General features: G+C 42.0%; 1 protein-coding gene across 3 annotated transcripts in view; it reads left to right on the top strand.

The window, feature by feature from the left end:
- col18a1a (collagen type XVIII alpha 1 chain a) overlaps window positions 1–23,535 on the top strand; it is a 118,726-nt gene that overhangs the window by 59,933 nt on the left and 35,258 nt on the right. For all 3 annotated transcript variants that reach the window (XM_080456470.1, XM_080456469.1, XM_080456468.1), the window contains 3 exons: window positions 11,584–12,125; window positions 16,079–16,162; window positions 17,806–17,865. In XM_080456470.1, coding sequence (XP_080312596.1) covers window positions 11,584–12,125; window positions 16,079–16,162; window positions 17,806–17,865 — 686 coding nt within the window. The remainder of the gene's footprint in view (window positions 1–11,583; window positions 12,126–16,078; window positions 16,163–17,805; window positions 17,866–23,535) is intronic.

Genomic DNA, 23,535 nt, shown 5'->3' with positions numbered 1-23,535 from the left:
GTTTTAGTGTTGCAGACAGTAGTCTGCGGATTTACTTGAGTAAATCAGCATAGCACCAGGTATCTCAGTGTAGGAATTAATAATGTTTCAAGTTAATCTACAGTTGGTTAAAATATATATAGGCTATTTATATTAGTGATTCATTCTTTCAGCAGTTTTTCAAATCTAGGAGACTGCATTCAAATATGCTGTAAAGAGAACTTATGGTTCATGGTGCATAATTTTATACTAAAGTAGACTATAGTGTGCAGTATGGCCATTATATTGTGGTAATATATTTTATGTTGCAGCTAGTATGTGCTAATTGGTGGCTATAGCTATTTCCATCTGATGTAGCCTACATTTTCTGGTAATAATTTGCCTCTAAGATATAGTGGAGGCTGGTAAATATAATAATGAAGTAAATTGTGCAAATCAAGTAAGTAATGGGCTATTATACTGTGTTGGCTGCAGTGCTTGGTTAGATGTAAGCTTTGGTTACATTCTAAAGTTCCCCCTGTGCTATTGTATTGCAAAGCTAATTAAGCTATTCTTGCTGTCAAGGTGATATACATTTTGCTGCTTACACCTTGGATAAGAGACTGGTAGGTTACAGGGATTTTCTTAAGTAAATCTTGAAACACTTGAAAGAAAACAACTGCTTTTCTTTATCTTTAGCAATAGCAGCCCATCTAAATGGTCTTTGTTATATTAAAGATGGTCCAGCAGAGGGCATTCATGCTCTCAGGGCATAAAGGAGGGGAGCAATTTATGAGGGCACTCATGTCTTATCTTGGGATCAACATATGTTCAGATCCCCGGATGTAATGCATTCTTATAAAAGCGGTTGACAATTGATGTCATGTTGTGTGACAAGCTACAGGAGTAAAGTTATTGCTACCAGATAAATGGTGGGGCTCTTCAGTAGAGTCATGGTTGATGGGCATTTCAAAGGTTCTTGGAATCCAAACTTAGTTCCGTTATTGTTGTTATGAAGTTATTGGATAATGAATGGTATGGTCATTAATTAAAATCTGCTCAGGAGGCAAATATTTAATGTTATGTTCTTTAAATGGTGGCTTATCATTCTTGGTATTATGTTGGCGTGGTTCTTCTTGCAGTCTCGTAAGCAAGGTTGCAATTTTACAAGCATGTAATGTAAAGGGAGTACTGGATTCAGATTAAATATTGTTGGTACTACTAACTACTATAAGTCGATAACCATTGCTTTCATCTACGTGGAGTCTAATCTAAGTGTATATCAAGAGTTAGTCATGCATCTTGATTTCTGATGTTTTATTTCTATGGAGGGACATTTTATGAATATATCTTAAATCTCTCATTGGAAGCTGCTTCAGTATTCTTAGTTAATTAGAAGTCAATCTATGGTTAGATGGGGCAGTCATAGATCTTAGCTGTTAAAACACAGATCTTAGTCTGTTCTCACACAAGCAGCATTATGTTTTATCTGTGGCTCATTTGTTCATCAGGTCATGTCCCATCTTCAGTTTAAGCTTTAATTCAACAGAACAAATTTTAACCATCTGCATATTATCAGTTGGTGCACAGATCAACCGTTCTGAATAAAATGGTCCTTAGTGCCATGTTCGTCATGTGCGCTAAAATGGGGAGTTCTTTGTTGGCTCAGGATGTAATGAATACAAGTGTTGTAATAGCTAAATGTAAATGGTAGTTCTGTTATTACCATGCATATCTGGTGGTCGCTGGGTGAAGGTAAGGTGTAGCGTGACTTCAAAGTCATGTTAAGTTTTAAATGTTTCTTTAGTTGGCACTAAAGAGTTAAGCTGGTTGCTCAAACTCAAACTCAAAAAAGTGGCATCATGGTTGATGCGGTTGGTTTGCATCATGGCTGATGCGGTTGGGTAATAGCATCACGGTGATGCAGTTGGCTTGCATAAGAGTTGATGCGGTTGGGGGCATCAGTAGGATGCGGTTGGGGGCATCAACTCTTAACACTAGGCATGTTAAGTTTATGTAGTATATTCTTCTATGTGGCTATTAGAGGAATGGTTAAGTGCTGCCTGTGCATGGCAGCTAAGGCCTTTTAGTTCACATAAAGTTAGTATGTCCTCGCTGATCCCAGACGCTGGTCTGTGGTGGATGGGATATCAGCTTGGTCAATTGGTATATGGGTTTGAGAATTCACCCCACACATAGTTTTAGTTCACATAAAGTTAGTATGTCCTCGCTGATCCCAGACGCTGGTCTGTGGTGGATGGGATATCAGCTTGGTCAATTGGTATGGGTTTGAGAATTCACCCCACACATAGTTTTCCTATCATATAGAATAAGGCTTACGGCAAGCGTAGCCATGGCTTCACATTCAAGTTCACATAATGTTAGAATATCCTAGCATGATCCAGAATTGCTAGCTGCATATTCGTCACTGTCTCCTGAAGGAGTCTATTGGGATATCTGCTAGGATGAATCGGTGAGCGTTCACCGTAGGGCGTTCTTGGTTCCGCATGTTGGGGGTTATGTTAGAATATCCTAGCATGATCCAGAATTGCTAGCTGCATATTCGTCACTGTCTCCTGAAGGAGTTTAGTGGGATATCTGTTTGGATGAATCGGTGAGCGTTCACCGTAGGTCACGCGTGTTGGGGGTTGTTATGTTATGGTATATCTATCTCCCTGCTCTTAATGGTTAATGATGGCCGTATGATTGTGCTGAGCAGGGAGAACAAATATAGCAGAGCCTGAACGCCAAGATAAAATATTACTTCCACACTTGTATTCTCATTCTATTATATTGCTTAAATATATTCGGTCTATAATATTGGTTCAATCTATTCGTGAGTTATCTGACAGAAATTATACGTAGCCTGCGAGTTAGTTCTGGCAGCATACACTCGAGAGGTTACATGCATTGCTCATTCTATATGGCTGTTTACAGCGTCATGCAAGATCCTTACGTCATACACAGACGTGGCAATCAGCTGTCCAATTGGGCGGGTATTTAAGTTCTCTTGAATCGGGCATTCCATCCGGTTGTGTCTTCTAGCTTGTTGTCATGCAGCGTTTTCTCCCACCACCACCCCAGCACCACCAGTGGGCTCTGCTATTGGTCTGTTCCCCATGGGGGGTTGTTATGTTATGGTATATCTATCTCCCTGCTCTTAATGGTTAATGATGGCCGTATGATTGTGCTGAGCAGGGAGAACAAATATAGCAGAGCCTGAACGCCAAGATAAAATATTACTTCCACACTTGTATTCTCATTCTATTATATTGCTTAAATATATTCGGTCTATAATATTGGTTCAATCTATTCGTGAGTTATCTGACAGAACTACAAGAACCGATCAGTTTAGAGGTGCAACAGTTAATCAAAAATAATAAGGAACCCTGGGGGTCCCTGGACCCCACTTTGAGAATCACTGCTTTACAGCTTCTGTTCTCAGCATGTTCCTTCCACTGGAGGTCTGACACTGATTAGCAGTATGGTGGTTCCATACACAGTTTGATCTTGTAGCTCGTGACAGGAAGGCCCAAAACTGGCACGGCTCCGCCGTCACGGAGTTTTGCCAGGGAATCATTCTGCGCTGGCTCTCAGGAGGGTTCCTGTTATGGGCACAGTGTGGGCTGAATTCTTCGCGGCCAGAAACTCGTTCCCCTCCTGTGTTGCAGGGGTAAAGAAACTAAACAAAAAAAAAAGCCCCAAAACAATGGTTGATGAGTCGGTGTTGAAATACAAAATACAGACACGCTGGGATGGCTCAGATTGGTCCGCAGCCAAATCTTGTTAAGTTTTGGGCAGTTTTTTTGTGTGGTTGCAGTGCTGCCCTTTTGAAGTAAATCTGTTAGAGTTCCTCTCAAAATCATGGAAAAACTGATTTAGAGGAATTTCCTATAATGCTTCCATTGAAACATTTTCTTCTGTCGTGTTTTTCTTTAAGGGATCTATTGATGGAGCGTGTGGTATGTATGTGGTGAGGTTTAGCCTTACAACCTGGCATGTCACCTCAAAAGCTCTGTGTTTTCACTCTGCGTTGTGGACCAGCCTAAGTGCTGTAGAGATTACAGGTAGATTACTTGAACACTATCACATTACTGCCCACCCCCCCCACCGCCAAAAAAAGGGGGGAAAAAATAAAGAGAGTAAATCTACACAGCGGTGTGACTGTAAATTAAGCATTATTCAGACCCTGCTACATCATCTGTGAGCCTTTACCTGAATAGCGTTGGTAATTTCTAAGTAATTAAGTGTTGTAGAAGAGTGCTCTAACTGTATGAAAAAGAAAGCTATTATTGGTCTACATTTGTATCACAGTGTGATACGTGGCCTGTGTTGTGACCAGACAATGACATGTAGTTACACCACCGCTATGGTCATTTAATGTTCTGTATATCACAAAATGTATGTTAATGGAGGCGTATCTATCTGTTGGTTGTGTATTTATGTGTAAAAATGCAATTTTGATAAGATTAAACTTATCGGACCATCAGCAAAATTTCTACCACCATTTCTGAAAAATTGTCCACACACCTCCTTCATAAATAAGACAATAAGCATGCAACTGGTACGACTTTTCTTCTACGATACAAAAATACCCTGTCAATTAATTCCTGTCAATCAGAATATTGAGATTGATATTTAAGTTAGAATCCATGATATCACAGGAGAAGTGCATGTAACACAGGTCGGGAGTCAAGTACAGTGGTTCTCTGGCAAGAGAGGGGATCAAACCATGGTTGCACACGTAGATAAGAGGGGACCTTGTGTCACAGAGCCAAAGTGTACTCATAACAATAAATACCAGGCCAGCGGGAAGTGGCATCTTGACTCTGTAATATTCAGATTGTCAGAACGTAGCATAAGGGCCAAGGATGAAAAACATTCTCCTCGCATCAGTGTTTGTCATGAGACTGCTCAGCCTAGTACACTGTTTCTCAACGTCTGGTCTGGGTCCCACCAGGATCGCAATGGACCCTTAACGGGTCTGTCACTCTGAGAATGTTCAAATACCGTTTTCTTTCTTTCTTTCTTTCTTTTTCTTTGGGACCCCAATGTTCACTGTAAAATTCTCTGTGTTAATTTTACTCTGAGTGTACAAATGGAACCAAATGGACCCTTACCCTTACGGGTCCATTTGGTTCCGTGTACACTCTCAGAGTTATAGACCCGTAAGAGTCCATTTGGACCCCCTGGTAGTCTCCGGACCTGACTTTGAGAACCAGTGGCCCCTCGAACACATGATAACAAAGACACTACATATTTGACATCAAATTGACTTTGTAAGTATCACACCATGACCTTTCTTGACCCAGTGTAACATTGCTGTGAGCAGTTAACCACTTAAGCCCTATTTTATACCGGGACTATGCGAAAATAGCTCATCTACGAGCGTAGCATCTCGACGTGTTGTGACCTTGTAGAGAAAAATAATAATTGGAAAATCTTTGAAAATCTTTGAAACATGTCTTAAAGGTTTAAGCAGGCATATCAGGAAAGACAGCAACTTGTGTCTCTCTCAGTGAATACAGAAATAGCGATATAAGCCAAAACATGCTCAAATAATCTTGTGACCAAATTGAATTTACTTGTTAAACATCAGTGTGCTGTTGATGAGCTTCAGGCAAACCGCTTCAGACTATAACCACTCTTCTTAAGAACAGGTCTAGACCGAGGGTTTGGGTTACTGCAGTTCTACGTTCGATTCTACGATACTACAGTTCCATATGTTCGATACTACAGCACTACAGTTCTATGTATGATACTAAGATACTACAATTCCATTTGGTCGAAACTACGATTATACAGTTCTATGTTCGATACTATGAGGTCTAGACCGAGGGTTTCCATGGATTATGGCACGGGACAGTTATTATAGTTGCCACTTTTGTTGTTGTGCATCTTTGTCTATTTTTCATCTCTCTCTCTCCTCCCCTCTCTCTTGCGATCTCCCCCCCAACCCAACTAGTCAAGTCTGATGGCCTTCTAGACTAGAAGTTTCTTCCCGTTAGGCTCTATACTCAGTCTGCTCCTTTTCCCCTCTACACCAAATCCCTTCGCCAAAAATATCCGATTTACACACGTTGTGAGCTTGTAGATCTGTTATTTTCACTGAATTTTCACCCCAGAATAGGGACGCAAGGGTTCATGTGGTTTTCCTTGCTGCCATCGCCAAGTGCTCGCTCATGGGGAAATAGTTAGGTCTCTGTAAGAGTATGGTGCTGACCTGCTCTACAAAGAGTCTAGAGACAAATGGTTGTGGTTTGGCGCTATGTAAATAAAACTGATTGATTGAAGTTGATTGATAGACCGCTGACCAGCTTGTTGCACTGTGAAGGATGGGATCGCTCGCTGCCCTTGTCAGTGGGCCTTCAGGGATGTTTTGATTGGTGACGGAGCGTGGCCGTTTGGAACCGCACAACTCTCCATGGCGGTCCAGATGTTCCTCATTTTCCCATGGAGAGTCCTGGATGTTTTACAGCCTGGAGACACTGGACTCACGTCCACTAATCCTCCAACTGTCACTTCCTTGTCTCCTTAACCTCTTCATCAGGAAGCTTAGGGGTCACCCCTTACAACCCAACAACTCGGTGTAGGCTGTCATCCTGAGAGAGGAGAGAGGGCTGAATATTTTTTTCCCCCAACCAAATACACCTCAATATCGATATTTGTCGATCCAATAATTCTGAAATGTTTTGAAAGTATAAAATAGAGCTTAAGTGATTAAAGGAAAAGACAACACTTATGTATGCCGTATCACAATATTGTGATGTTCAAAAAACTCAGACAATATCTGGTCTCATATCAACAACATATTGATATAATATTAATGTTTTGCCCAGGCCTAAACAGACTCACACTGTACTTCATGTAAGCATATCAGAGACAAGAGTCTTGTGTGCACCCTTTCTGCATGCTAATGGTATCTGAGGGAATTGGAGTTCCTGGTCATTAAATGGTCCCTGACGAACCTAAGACCATAAATCCAGCACCGGTCTATTCAGCAACAGTTCCTTTCTATGCCTGATTGCGCTAGAAAAGTTAAAGCTGTCATTGGTTTGACAAAGGCTTTTTGGAAAGAGTGAATTGAGATTGCTCTTAAAATGCTAATGTGAACCCTCTGCACAATCACCTATTTTTTTATCAATGGAAAAGAGTGAGTGGCCAGCATTTTGGTGACAATGTTACCATATTCAAGGGAAAATCGGCAAAGGCATTCCTTTGGGAGTTTAAAGCTGCTTAAACCTATTCAGCTGCACACTACTTTGTAGATCCGGTGACTAAATTGTCTTCGTCCGACATAATGGTTTAGCACTGTCTTCTACTCTTAAGTTCATGTTGAGGTCATCATCAAGAGAAACTCTTATGATCAAATCTCAAATGTTGTTCAGTTCCATGTCTACATTGCTCCATTAGCATACCACTATTCCATTCATAAAATCACGCCATAAGAGCACATGTTCCTTCGCCATCACTTGCTGAAGGAACTCTGTATAAATTATCTACATCTGGGTCAGGTAGTATTTGGACACATTTGTTAGCTAGGAACGATACGATACGATATTACTTTATTATCAGCTCTCACTGAAATGTGTCTTGCGACTCAGCAGCCATGCATGTATGCAACACATAATACACACATTTGACATAACACAGAGAAACAAAGCAAAATAAATTGCATACATTGGCCAGATTCTAAATTAAGCCTCAACATCGACTGAAGGACAAAGGACTTCTTCAGTCTGACCTTATTGTATTTTGAAACGCCGTATCTCCTTCCTGAAGGCAGCAACCTATATCCCCCATTCGAAACATGGCTAGTGTTTGAAGTGATATTCCTTGCCAAGGTTCAAGGTTGTGCTTTATTGTTACATCTTGTGTACAGTTACATAAGAGTAAAACTTATTTTTGTTCAGCTTCCTTCAGACAGTGCAGCAGCATGGGTAATAATAGTAACAATAATAATAATAAAAACGTTAAAAAAAAAAACAATGGGATGTAATAACAGAAGTGAAAAACTAAAGAATCTGTCAACTTGCACCAAAATATCTTAAAAATAAATGATTTGCTTTGTTTTCTTACCCACGGATTCAATGTGATCTTTCCATGACAAAAGATGGTCTATTACTACTATGTATATGTGAGCATACCTGGTTGATCTGTTCACCATGTGAATAGTAATGGGGGATCTAATGTGCTAATGTTTCTCTGGCAGAAAGTTCAGAGTAATGCAACATTATTCTATTCAACTTTTATACATATTCTTCAAAATGATCTGAATTGTCCTGACTTTGTTAACACAAAACCCACCCACACACATGTGGTTTGATATCGTTTTTGTAATTCATATAAATGTATATATATTTGTTTTATATATTTCATGATCAGGTGTGTTGGTAAATTCAGACCATGACCAAAGAGTGCACATCTGGTCCCGGTTTAAGGTTTAATAGGTGAGCTGTTTCGGTAATGATGGCCTTGAGTTGGAATGCATGTGTATGCGCGCGCACACACACACACACACACACACACACACACACACACACACACACACACACACACACACACACACACACACACACACACACACACACACACACACACACACACACACACACACACACACACACACACACACACACACACACACACACACACACACACACACCTTTATTATTGGTCCAGGGGCGTAGGAGTACGAGTGCTGCAGGGCTGGTGAAGCACATCCGAGGATCAGATGATTGAACCACAGGGGAATGAGAGGTGATATTATGGTGGAAATGTACTATGTACTGTACATGTATAGGAGAGAAAGGCTGTATTTCCCTTGGAAATGTGCACATGGAATGCTATGATGATGTGAAAGACAACTGCTGTCTGTTTTGGGAGAAGTGTCTCACATTCCACCTCATTACTAACCCTCAAGTGGGAATTTGACAGCAAATCAATTATCTTACCCGCTAGTCTGCTGCCAGCTCATGCAAAACCAATGACACACTTCAGACAAAAATAACTGAGTTGTTGCCACAATGAGTTCAGTGTTTAAGTTCAAAAGGTACCATTTTACAGCAGCATGTATTCAGATTTGAGGGTTATTCACTGAAGCCATTAGTGCGCTGTCCTGACATAATTTCTGCATCAAACAGTCGATGCCTCTCATCTCAGCTGTGACAATTGTGACAGGAATCTGAACATATTAGCGGGTGAATATTGTCCCACATGAAATATTTTTGCATTAAAAAAATATGTGTGTCATGTTATTATGATATAATAACATGACATATGGTATCATGGAGAGGGGAGGGAGCAGGTTGTGGTTGCTTGTGTGGACTTGTGTGTGAATGCAGGTCTACAGAAGCCCCCCTCGGGGGGTGTCTTTATCAGAGCAAACATCTGCTGGGACTGGTAAAAAAAAAAAAAGTGACAATTTATTGTTTGTCATCAACCACACGACCGCCATGGACTTACGCCAAGTCTCCCTAAGGCTGATCTGAATCTTCCACCAATGTGTTATTTTTTCTGCTCTGGGGGGATTATTTAATATTTGTGCGGTTAATTCTATCATCTTGGTGGTTCATCATCCAGTTAGTATGTTTGCCATACGTAATTTCAATTTACGTAATTGCCTATGAATGAACTGTCGCGTTTCACTGTTGCTACCCTCCTAATACCCCCTCTTGTGTTTCATAACAGCAGAAATCTGCAGAAATAGTGTATAAGGGGGGTGTTGGTCTCTGTTTTAGAGCAGTACTTGTCCTGGTTTCATTGCGGCAGCTTTCTTTATTTGCCCAAACACTGAATCGGCTTGATTTGTTTGGTGGCATACACAGCAGACTTCAGCATACTCCTGGGTCTGATTGAGCAGCGGGCTGCATAGAGGCCACACATACATCAGCTGAATACTAGTAATAGTGTGTTTTGACTTTCAACAAAGCCACCTGTGGACCCCAGTGATCTCCACTTCTCACAGTGCACCAGGGGGTTCTTTGAACCAAGCGATAAAAGTGGCACATTAGTCATCGGGTGACATCCCACTGCGTTTCTTCAAAGAACAAGAAATTGTATCACTTACACTCTGCAAAACAGTGATTTTGAGCGATAACTGTATTTCCAGTTCCCCCTTTATGTTTTCTCGTCTACATTCCTTCTTTATACTCTTTGACCAGGGTAAGAGATTATTCTAAGTGTGATTCTAGTTACAAGGAATAAGAACAAACGTAGCTGACCTTTGCATTGTAATGTAAGAAATAAAAACATACATGTCCCTGCAAACAAGCCTTGAAAACAAGGACATCGTGAAGAGAAATGAGTACACATTGCTCTTTGTGTTTGTCGCATTTCCAGAACGTCTCTGATTAATATGCGTCGACCCCACCAGAGTTGCCCAGGGTGACGGAAGAGTGAGCACAGATATTCAGGGGACCCAGCTGTTTGCCCTTCTGTGGTGCGGAGTGGTGGCATTTAGCATAAGTTAAAGAATTCAATCTATTGGATAGGACTTAATCCTGTTCTTCATCTAGTAGTTTGACCATTGGAGAGAATATGTTAAGGTTTTGATTTGAAATCAATTGGGATGTGCCTCGTTATGTGCAGTACGTACTGTAGATGAGTCAAGGTATTTGCAAGTTTCATAGAATAGAATAATATATAACACTCTGGCATCAACACTCTCATTCATCATTGATTTCATTCATTTGTTATTAAAAAATGGTGTTCCAGAGATATTTGTCAACACCCAGCTTGAAAACCAGAACCAAAATCCCGGGCCAAACCGGGACGTCTGGTCACCGTACCTTTACAAGTCTCCTTGAAAGACTGGGTGGTTTGATCTCACGGACAGAACAAAAATGTGTGGTAGTGAGGGGTGGAAGGGGGGGGGGGGGGGGGCAGTTGTTGAAAGCAGAATATCTGAGAGCTCCCATCATTCAAACGGTCTGCTTTGGAATCCCCCCCTGTCCCCTAGTGAGCTAAAGATTCCCCGCTCTAGTTTAGGATGATAGAGGAATGAAGTGGGGGTTGTGTGTGTGTGTGTGTGTGTGTGGGGAGGGGGGGGGTCTGCTACTTGTGGCCTTGAAAAGTCTGTTAGAACGTTCTTCTTTTGTTGGTCCCAGGAGCTGACCGCTACTTTGCCTTTTTTGGGGATGTCCAACTTTCTGTTGGATCCACACCCTTGCGGGTCCATTTATACACTCAGAGTTAAATTAACACTCTGAATTTTGCTGTGCGAGAACACACTCTTTAAACATTTTTATTACATTAATATTACACAGGCACAGCTGTATTTGATCTTTGAGCACAGCAGTTGTGATAGCAAAGGGATATTGAAATGCTCACTACCTTTTGTTTCAATGTGATGTTTGATTGATGGGTGGCTTAAGCATCATCATGATGTTTACATTGGTTGGGAGGAGTCATTAACGTTATCACTGATCGTGAGCGCTTTCGCGGTGACACTTTTGTGACGACCGTGTCCATCACACACAAACGATTTATAAGTCACCTACCTACCCAACAAACTAATAGAGCCCCTGTCTAACACTGATTCCCTGCAATGCAGCCCTCCCCTAAAGCACCCATCTCTACCTGTGTTCCCCGTGACCTCACATCCTGTCTCTCTTCCCCATGTAGAGGAGAGCGGAGTCTCCCTGCTGCAGCTGATCGGAGACCCTCCCCCGGATGAGATCACCACCGTCTACGGGCCCGACGGCCGGCCCAGCTACGTGTTCGGCCCCGACGCCAACACGGGCCAGCTGGCTCGCGCCCACCTGCCGAACCCCTTCTACAGAGACTTCTCTCTCATCTTCCACCTGATGCCCACGACCGAGAGGGGTGGCGTCATCTTCTCCGTCACGGACGGCTCCCAGGGCATCATGTACGTGGCTGTGAAGCTGTCTGCCGTGCAGGCCGGCAAGCAGGACATCATCCTGTACTACACGGAACCCGACTCGCAGCAGTCATACGAGGCGGCCCGGTTCACCGTGCCCTCGCTGAGGGACGTGTGGACGCGGTTCTCCATCGCGGTGGAAGACGAAAGGGTGTTCTTATATTTGAACTGTGACGCCGACGCCCAGGTGAAGCGATTCGAGAGGTCGCCGGATGAGATGGAGCTGGATGCCGGCGCCGGGGTGTTCGTGGGTCAGGCCGGAGGGGCGGACCCTGCCAAGTTCCTGGTATGTATTGGGGAATCCGTTTCAACTCGCCTCTTTGACGTAGGTAAACGTTCAGCTTTGAAAACCAGGATGTGAGTGTATATATCCTGAGGAAAGAAGGGCTAGAATGTATTCACCTTGAAACTTTTCTTACTGGTGGTGTTTCCTGTCTTGCAGGCAAAAGAATTTGTACGATGCTTAACCAAACAATTCTTTATCTCTGGAAGAAAACCACTCACATAACACAGCTAAAGTGAACTTAACCACTTTCAACTTGGCGTCCCTATTTTGGTCATTATACAACTTACAAAAAAACTGAATATAGCAGATCTACAACCTCACGACACGTTGCAAAGTGACATGTGATGCGACATGTTGTGAGCTTGTAGATCGGTTATTTTCACCACATGACACCATCGTACGACAACTTATAAAATAGGGCTTACTGTAAGTGGTTAAAACAGACAGTCAGCTGCAGACTGAGTGAAATTGGGTCAGAGTTCAGAATAGCGCCTTTGCTATTTCACAGTCGGACCGGTGAATCAGAAGCTGTCGAGTCTGTATTACTGGATTACTCCTGTGTGATTTGATTGCCCAAATTGGCCCGCTCTGACCCACAGCGTAGACACCTCGGCCAGGCCGCCATCTTCTCTGGACTAGAGATAATTGGTAGTGCCTCGCAGTCGGGGTGCAATCAACTCCTGCTCGTTTGGAGATGCTGTAAAACCCGGCAGCTGACCCCAGCCACCTCTTGACCCAAGCTATGATCAGTAAACACAGGCAGACAGGTGCACTGTGACCCTAGGTGGCCTGGCTTTTTGGTTACACACTCAGCAGAAATATATTAGCAAGTCTTGAGGAGGGTCCCACAGGGGCTCAATTCCACTTGGATGCATTCTCGTGTTTTGAGAAAAGTAGACCAGGGTTTAGTTTGGTTTACATGGTCTATAAAATATACAGAATCAAGAATCAAGAGCCGTTTATTTCGTACTCATACAGGTCCAAGCAGTGAAATGTTGGTGTGACGTGGTCCAACTGTGCAACAACAACAGCAATACAATATACACATGATAATTATAATTATAATTGTAAGAATAGTACTGGACTTTAATAAAAATAGAACAACAAATAAAATTACATGACAATGACAAATACAAAATAATGTTAAACCCTCTTTAAAACCCCTTAGCAGCAACAGGAAATATCCAATGGGTATGTGCAGAATCAATGTAATAACATCTATGTACAGTAATAAAAACAACTTATTTTTGCCTTTCTTCAGTGAAAATGTACAGTCATCTTTTTTCAGCAAATAAACCAAAAACAGAACAAACTAAAAAGAAGAAAACAAAATTTGGCAGACATATTAAACAGAAGATTAAAGATTTAAAAGATTTAAAATAACAGGACATGTACTTGAAATCAAAATACACACAATTATATCACAACTTTAGCGTGGCAGAAACACTTAACACAAAAACGTACACGTAGAAACAACTTACATATTAAATATCTCATTTCAAAAACAAGGCTATAGAAGTAAACAAACAGAGACAGATTCGGAAAAATGGACTACAAAAAGAACAGGTTATAGGTATGATTTGCTTTGACGTAATGAAAGCATTACAGCAGGTACTTTTGAAAGAAACAATTACTGTAGATATGACACTGTTAATAACTTTACCTTAACTACATACCATACAGAGTTATCAGTTGACTCATACACGTGCGGTCATTGCTGACTGTTTGTTTTGTTTAATTATTCTGGTAATTCATTCACGTCAGAAATAGCTTTATTGACTAGTTTAGGGATAATTGGACACTTAAAACTCCAGGCTTCATTGTAGATAATTGCCTCATTCTTGGAGATTTGTGAAAGCACAATCCATTTCCCCCGGGGTGAAGTCCTTGTCATGAATGAAGCTTTGACGGAGTGATATACTGTAGAACAGACATGAAAAGGAAACATACAGATGCAGAGGGGTTTATTTTTCTGTGGCTGATAAGAGAAAGCTCCGTCATTCTTTATGAATAATTATTTGGACATAGTTCAGCAGAAATAAAAGGCTGCTGACATAAATATAGTACCCTGTTTCCCCAGGAAGCTGCATGACCTGTTTTTAATTAATTGTGATTGTGAAGGTGATGGTTTTTCATGGGTTTACAAATCTTGTTTACAGTAATCTTTACTGTAAACAAGATTTGTATTGGTGGTATAAATGGAAATCTCCTTTATTTTCACCTTCAAAGTCACTGTTCTCATACAGTAGCACAGGGGTTCACAAAGGACTGCACAAATGGCTAAGAGCTTTTGCCAAACAGAACTTTCCTCACTCAGCTGTAAAATTCCTTCAGTCTTTTTGGGGGGGTCAATTTTAAAGATAGCTGATGCTTCTACCGTCGTCTGCCAAGCACTTTGTTCTGTTTTGAAAAGTAATATACAAATAATGTGAATGATTATGCAATCCACTCTCTGTCGCTACTGCACCGTGAGACACAGCATTTATGAAACAACATGGAGCTTAACCTTGACTCCAGGATCAGGACTTGGCTCAAGGGTCCAAGTGTAATTAGGTGACCTCTGCCTGGTCCACAACTAGAAGGATCTTGTGAATTTCATCCTCCGAATCAAATAAAACCCCAGAAAGCCTCTAAATATTTATGTTATGCATTTATAATGCAAGACATTCAACTTGGGGATTTGGTTTGTTTAGTAGATATTTGTACAAGGGAAGGGTACAGCCAATACCGTAAAAACTGAATAACCTCTACTTTTAAGCAGGTCTTTCTTCAGAAATCTCATGAGAAAAGGTGGATGTCTGAAGCATTCTATTCAGAAGCAGACCTTTGCATATTGCGCAAATCACATGCAAAAGATATGGATCCAAGATCCTGATGCATTAGCTTCAAGCAAACACTGGTAACTCATTAAACTTTTAACAGCTTGTGCAAAGACAAGGTTTGGAACTCTTAAGGAACAGGTCACTCACATCTTCTTCAAAAGTCTATTTGAAAGCTATTTCACGACAATAACTTGGCCTATGGAGTCAACTTGAGACACTAGAATAATTCATCATCTTGAAAGTAGGAACAATCACTCTTTTGGTGTCAAGCTAATGGTCTGTTGATTGGTGTAGAGATACTGTAGCATTAATGGATGCCACTGAACAAGTCTCTTCCTGCATGAGAACATGCATTCTGTAGGAGGCTGTGAGAGAGGAGAGATAGTGATAAGATAGTGTCATTTCTAAAGCAGCGGGCTCATTATTCAGTCTGCTACATATCAATAGCCCCTCTGATTTTGTGTGAAGGTGGGGATTCCCTAAAAAACGTTCCCACGTCGCAGGAAGCTGGCAGCGGGACAGTTCACAGAGATCAGTCTATGTTTATCTGCGTGTAGATGTTTAGACTAATGTAAGCAAGTACTGTGTGTGTGTGCGTGTGTGTGTGTGCGTGCGTGTGTGTGCGTGTGTGTGTGTGTGTGTGTGTGTGTGTGTGTGTGTGTGTGTGTGTGTGTGTGTGTGTGTGTGTGTGTGTGTGTGTGTGTGTGTGCGCGCGCGTGTGTGTGTGTGTGTGTGTGTGTGTGTGTGTGTGTGTGTGTGTGTGTGTGTGTGTGTGAGATTCCTTGCGTGTGTGACACACGCACAAGCACATGCATACGCACTCACTCACACACACACACACACACACACACACACACACACACACACACACACACACACACACACACACACACACACACACACACACACACACACACACATACCGAGTACATGAACGAGGACAAGTCTGAAGTCCAGACACAACATGAAATGTCCTCATTTGACAACTGGATTGTTGAGTCGAGTGTGTGAGTGTTTTTGTGCAAGTGTATGCGAACAAAGCGGAGGTTCTTACAATACTGTAACTATTTATTTCCTGGGCCCTCTTACAACAGCCCACTCACTGGTGTCTCACTTTGTGTGTGTTTGCAGGGACGGATTTCCGAGCTGAGAGTGGTAGGAAACCCTCGCGCAGCACAGAGACACTGTGAAGATGACGAAGATGACTCTGATGTGGTGAGTGAGAAAAAAATGAACTTCAATCCCCCAAAAATCTGTGATTAACCACACCAACCGTAGGGATGCTAGGTTGGGCATAATAGGTGAACATTTGGCGAAAATAGCAGATCTTAAAGCTCACACTGCTTTGTAACTTGTGAGCTAGAGATCTTCTATTTGATGTAGACTCTTCACCAAAATCTCTTTGCTGAAGATCTGTGGAAGCAATGGAACCAACGTAGTATTCTTTAAGTTCCTGTTTATCGGTATCACAATGATAACGCATTTTTCAAGATTTTAAAGACAATACCATGACATTTTTATTCACATTCACTTTTTTATATTAATGTCATAATTATCATTTTGGGAGCCCACTTTCAATACTCTCACGGCCCACCAGTGAGCCCCGGCCCCCAGGTTGGGAATCGCTGGTGTAGAGGGAAAGAAGGAAGTGGTCAAGTACACACCCCTTGGGTCCCCGGGCAACAAAGTAGACATTAGCCTTAAATTTTACCCTAACCAAAGGTTGGGACGTCAACAGATGACATAACACTATGCTGGGATTAGGCCCAGATGAACAGTGGTACCTCCCATACTGTAAGAGACACAGACAACACTTCATAGATGTATAGAAATAGTCTTGAAACTTCAATTTCAAAAAGGTGAAGAGACTGAAACTTGATACAGTATGTAATTTTGCACATCATAAAGTAATGGTTGGAAATGATCCCATTATGCAAGCCACAAAATAAACTTAAGTCATTTGAATATGCATTTAATTATGATCAGAATGATTCACTATACAGGAATCTGTCATTTGGAGACATATTGATGCAGAATCAGGAACTAGCTTTTAGTACAATAGCACAGAATAATTTGAGACGAAAACTCGTCATACAAATACTATATTGCTGTTCATTAACCTGAACCAGATTAAATTCTGAGGGGAACCTTTACACCACTAACTAGACACCCCTACACAAACACAGGTGACCTACTGTAACATACCACCCGTACACAAACACAGGTGTCCCATTGCAGCCGGTCAGTGGTTAACTGTTATTTAGTGTACATCCATATCAACAAAACATTGGCCCCAGCAGCTGCTCAGCTAGCTGGTGAGCAAGAACACACACACAAAAAAAGAAAAAAAGGAAAGGAAAAAAGGAGGTTAGATTTTACTATGTGTTTTATCGCGTCTTTAGATGTTGTTTGGATTAAATGGGAAAAACAAACCCCAGGTGCAAATGACAGGCTCCCACTGCGGGATGTGTGGCCTTTCATCGCCAATGATTTCCTCATTCACAGCTGTTTCAGCCTTTATTGTAATTATGTTCTCAGTGGACAACCTGCGTGTGTTCACCCTATGAATCCGGGGCTGCGCAGTGGGAATTTTGTTTTTCAATGGATAAATGGTTTGCTCTGTTATAAGCGAGTGCTGTGTTTATGCTTCTGAATCGTTTTAAATGCACAAAATGTGCAAGAATTTTACTTTTGTATCGATAGTGAGGAGACATTTCAAAAGGTTTTAACACTGTTGCATTGCATACAGTACATACAGTACAGTACATATATATTTAAATAATTTATTTATTTCTCTCTGTCTCCCTCTCCCTCTCCTCCCCTCTCTCTCTCTCTCTCTCTTTCTTCTTTTGTCCCAGGTTTCAGGGGAAGGAAGTGGGGAAGGCTACGAGCGGAGGGGACCCCCGAAGCCAGTCCCGGTATGAAACAACACTACATTACTATGTTTTTTTTTAGACATTTTCCGTGTTGAACCAATAATTCTACCTTCCTTTGGCTGGGACTTTTCCTCTCCCCCAACATGTCTTCTTTAGAAATGAGATACTTAATATTGATGTCACACGAACGAAGTACTGTAGGTCTGCTGTTGTGCTTTCCATCGCATTGGCTTGAAAAATCTTTCCGGCATTTAGGCAGATCATAACATATAAATCCAGAAATCTCAAGACAGGGTAAAAAAGATTTCAAACAGCTGATCGTGGACGATACCAGTGAGATTAGCAGCTTGAGATGATGATTATCAGGAGACCAGTCATCTGCGAAATTAATCTTCTCCTTACTACACACACTGTAATGACAGCCATCACTGATTCCTCAAGTAACGCTGCATCTAAGCCCTCCATCCCTTGAGTGACATAAGAAAGTGCTGAGTTGATGTCTGGAACGGGCTGCATCTGGTTTATATGATAAGGGACAGATTTGTTTTACATCAAGAGGCGCTTGTTGCCAAGAGTAGCCTCCGTCAGGCAGGAGAGGAATTATCCTTGGCGACTGCACAGAAAAGACTGCAGACAAAGTAGTTGACGCATGTACTGTAGTTATAAATAATCATGCTCGTGTCCCTCCCTGTCCCGCGTCAGAGAGACAGCACCAGTTTCTTGTTGCTTCAAAGTACAGACAAGTGCACATGCACACACATACAGTACTCTGAGTGCTGCTCTTTGCATCTCAGCCCAGAATTTTAACGGTAACTTCCTTCTTTTCTGAAGGGTGAATGGTAGAATGAAATTGAAGTCTAGTCCCACTAAGTCTAGTGGGCAGAAAAAGAGAGCTCCCATTTCTAACCTCTTGTATTAGGCCTAGAATCGGTGAACTTAGCCTTAAGGGTTCCACTCTCTGTAGCTCAGCGTGCTGCAAAGCGTGGCTCCAGCATTGCCAGGGTTAGAGATTGGCTTCCCTGTGTAACACTGTAGGGTCAAGTGCAGAACTAACACTGTCAGTGGTTACCCAGAATGCATCGCTTTCATGGCTCTGTAAGGCAGTGGTTCTCAAAGTGGGGTCTGGGGACCCCCAGGTAGGTAAACATTTGGGAATATTTTTGAGCAAAGATGTAGATCCCTGGCACAAAATATTTTCAGACGGGGTCCGTGAAAATGAAATTGTTTGAGAACCACTAAAGTAAGGAACTATGCTGTATGTCATGGGGATGGAGATTCTGGATTCACAGCAGGCTTATCACCTGGATGCAAGCCTAAACAAACAGCAGCGCGCGCGCACACACACACACACACACACACACACACACACGCGCACACACACACACACACACACACACACCCCCACACACACACACACACACACACACACACACACACACACACACACACACACACACACACACACACACACACACACACACACACACACACACACACATAGAGTTTGGTCAGAGGCACTTTTACATTCTTAGGCTATCTTTCTGGAGAGACAAAACACACACGCACACACATTCTCTCCATCACTCGTCTCACTTGCTCTTAGTCTATCTATCTTTCTGTCTATCTATCCATTTGTCTTTTTTACCTCCTGTCTGTCGCCTACGTCTCTCTCGCTCTTTCTTGTGCACATAACACACAAACACACACACACACACACACACACACACACACACACACACACACACACACACACACACACACACACACACACACACACACACACACACACACACACACACACACACACACACCCTCCTGACCCCAACAACCAACCATCATCATCATCTCCACCACAACTTCCTATAATACTTCCTCCCCCATTCAGAGAAAGGCGCGCCAGGTGAAACACGATCTGCAACGCGCACCGCTGCCGCCGTCCACGTGCGCAGTTGTGCACGCCCCATCCCAATTACAGTATAGAGGCAGTAAAAAAACAGATGTCAGCTTGATTCTAGACAGTCTGAATCAAACCTGCTTCTGGTTTTGTTATTTTAACTGGTGCTTCAATCAGGTTTAATGCATGAGCATGTACAGGAACTGGCGGGGGTGGAAAGGGGAGAGAAAGAGAGAGAGAGAGAGAGAGAGAGAGAGAGATGGATCAGCTTCACTGTACCATTAGGCTTTTATCAGAGGATCTTGTCATTATTGCATTACCCTCATTGAAGCCCTGACACCTGACTACAAGGGGAGGTTTCCAATGCGTCCGAGGAGTGGCCCGTTTATTGGCCTCATATCATTTATGTAACATTCTATAAAAAGGCAACAGCAGGTATCAAACACCTACCCGCTGAGGTGTTTCCACCCAATGTCTGTACAGGGGCAGGAGAACCTCGGCCCTCCGCAAGCTGAGACAAGCCTTGGCAGAGAGAGGGGGAGAGAGAGAGTTGTATGAGGGAGAGTTTCCATTGTGTCATTATGGAATTAATGGTGATGGATGGGAGAGATAGGCAATCTTCCTTAAGCCTGAGTTATACTTAGTTGTGTGTGGGTGTCACGTAACAAAAATAGCAGATCTATAAGCTCACAATTTGTGTTCTATAATAATGCATGGAAATAGGGGGTGGAGGCTGAATTTGGATTAAGTGGATATGTTTTTTTCAAAAAATAACCTGACACATGGCAGAGTTCTGAAAGATTTGTTCCCTCACCAAAGTTCTTGATCGACCCTCTTCCTGATTTGGACCCAGAGCCATAGGTCTGTGCATTTCATAGTGAACAAGTCTGTTGTTTTCTGTTTTGCCGTCTGAATCCCAGGAGCAGAGTTCCATCTCACTGTAGGGCTGCACCATTATGACTCAAATATAATCTCGGTTATTTCACTCAAGTTTCCAATTCCGATTATTGTCCCTGATTATTGTTAATGATGATTATTTTTTCTTGTGTGGAAAAAGGTTTTCTTATCATTTGCTTTAGCTGCCGTTCAAATGGTCTGTGATTTTCATGTTCCTCTGGGAGTCTGATGGATGGGTTGTCCAATGATCTGGTTTCAGTATTTTAAACTTTGGTGAGGAAACAAGGGAACAGGGGCGGCCATAGCTGAGTGGTTAGTGAGCCCGCCTAGGGAACCAGCTGGCCCTGGTTGCCCCAGGTTCGATTCCAGGCTATCCCAGCATATGTGCCGATGATATGAAATTTGTCCCTGAGCAAGACTCTTAACCCCAATTGCTCACAGGTTCTCATTGGAAACAAGACCGCAAGGACTTTCATGAACGACCTGTTAAAAGGAATTATCCATTATCCTTACAGTGCAACTGACCAAATAAGGTGTTTGAATGAATTGGAAAGTGTCGCGATTACATAATTGTGAAGCATAAAATCACGATTTACGATTATTCTCGATTAATTATACATACAATTATAATACAGCCGCAGTGCCCTGCTTCCTTGTATGGTATTTCATAGGACTTGGACATTACACAGTAAAATCCTCAGTGTTAATGTATCCATTTGTAATTTGTGTACAAGCGTGTACATAATTTGTAGTTAAATTGTAGTTAAGTCAAATGATAACTGAGGGTTTTATGTGTATGGGCTGAGCTAACATTTTGTCTCGAAAGTCTACAGAACACCCATAACTGGCAAGGGAACAGCATTCCTGATTTGAGCTTAGGGATGCTTTAAATCCGTGTTTACCAAACTTTTTAGCTCGAGACCCAAAAGAGAAAGTCTCCCCACGACCCAAACTTACAAAAACACATTATGAATTAACCACTTAAGCCCTATTTAATAGTGAAAATAGCCAATCTACAAGCTTGCTATTTCTTATGTTTTTTACATTAACTTTTTTAGATTTTTGGAAAACTATTTTTAAACTATAATAATAAATAAAAAAAAATTGGTGGAAATAAAGCAATATTTACCCATAAAAATGGGTCCCTCTCAACCCATTGTTTGGTAAAACACTGTTTTAAATCCATCAGCAGTGTGTCCCGAAGGCCCCCCTCCTGTCACTGGCACATATGATGGATGGACATGATGGGAGTGAATCCACCAGACGTTCCTCATTATGTTATTACACACACATCACCACGGAGACGTCTGCCAATAACCCACGGCCCAAATTCTTATCGCAGCTGGTGCCATGTTGACACAATGACGGGCAAATTCTTTCCCAGATAGGAAATTGGTTAACGTTCAATTAAACGGGCTGTAAACTTGTATGTTACAGTGCTGTATGCTTTTGTTCAGATAAGAGTTAAGTAGCTCTGTATTCTGATTGTAAGCATTGTTATTATAGTGTTTGTTCAGCGACAGGGGTCTTCCCTCCAGCTCTTTAGTAAACATAAAATACATTTTCAGTTTGGGATATCAGTTTCATCCAATCAGGACAGAAAACTCGTAACCTTTTAAGTGAGGAAAGAAAGGAAATCAGCAGGCATCATTTGAACTGGCACACTATGAAACTGAAGCTGATAAAATGGGTTCTCTCACCTGACTGGATGAACATTAATTTGTTAACCACCTGAACATGTATTTTATGTTTGCTAAAGTGCTGGAGAGACAAGGGAGACACCTGTTACTGAACAAACACTCTATGTAGCAATGATTGCTATCAGAATATAGCAATTATGTTGCTATATTTATTCAACACACAAAAAAAGTTTTGTTTTAACCAAAACATATAACTTACAGCACCTTTAACACCCCCCCCCCCCCCCCACACACACACACACACACACACACACACACACACACACACACACACACACACACACACACACACACACACACACACACACACACACACACACACACACACACAGACTGTCATCCCCATTCAATGTTCAGATTCCACAGGTGACAATGAGAGGTGTGTCACCTGTGGAGAGTATCTTAGAAGGGGGGGAGGGGGTGGTGTTATTGTGATCCATGGTGTCCCAGCCTCCCACGCCATCATCCCCTAGGGAGAGAAGTGGCCAGAAATGCCCCCTCTCCTCCTCCCCCCAATCCTCCTCCTCCTCCTTTCTCCTGTTGATTCTATCTGCCCTGCTGTGTTCTTTAGTAATCCATGTCTGTCTTTCCTTCATTCACATGAGCACAGCAAAAGCCTGAGTGTTGATGTGACTCTGAGGGAGTAACAATGTTCCATATTTAACAGAGAAAAATCAACACTCAGGTGTTTAAATACATTAATAAATGCAGTCATACAATAGTAAATGCATGTAAATTGGCGAATGCTCGCTTAGTTTTCACACACATACATACACACACACACACACACACACACACACACACACACACACACACACACACACACACACACACACACACACACACACACACACACACACACACACACACACACACACACATGCACGCACAGCACAGACTCAACACTTTTGAGGCCATACATTTAGGGTGAACTGTACTGATGTCATAATGTGTACCTTCAGTGGAAGCCGTGTCTCACTAGTGTCACATATTGTTCCAATTTGATATGTATTTGACCCCCATATGAAAACATTTTGTACTCCCTTGAATACTCCTCGTTGAGAACCACTGCCCTAACAAACCTACACCTTCTGCTTCGAAAACAAATAACATCACTGTCCCAATACAAAGGACCGTCCTGAAGCCTTTTACATTGGTTCTGTTATCTTTTTTAATTTCCAAATTGTTTGGTTTAGTTTTAGCCCCTGTATTGAATTCATC

This window comes from Gymnoscopelus braueri (genome assembly GCF_963280865.1).
Source record: "Gymnoscopelus braueri genome assembly, chromosome: 18".
In the NCBI taxonomy this organism is placed as follows: Eukaryota; Metazoa; Chordata; class Actinopteri; order Myctophiformes; family Myctophidae; genus Gymnoscopelus; species Gymnoscopelus braueri.
This window is presented reverse-complemented; position numbering and strand designations above follow the sequence as displayed.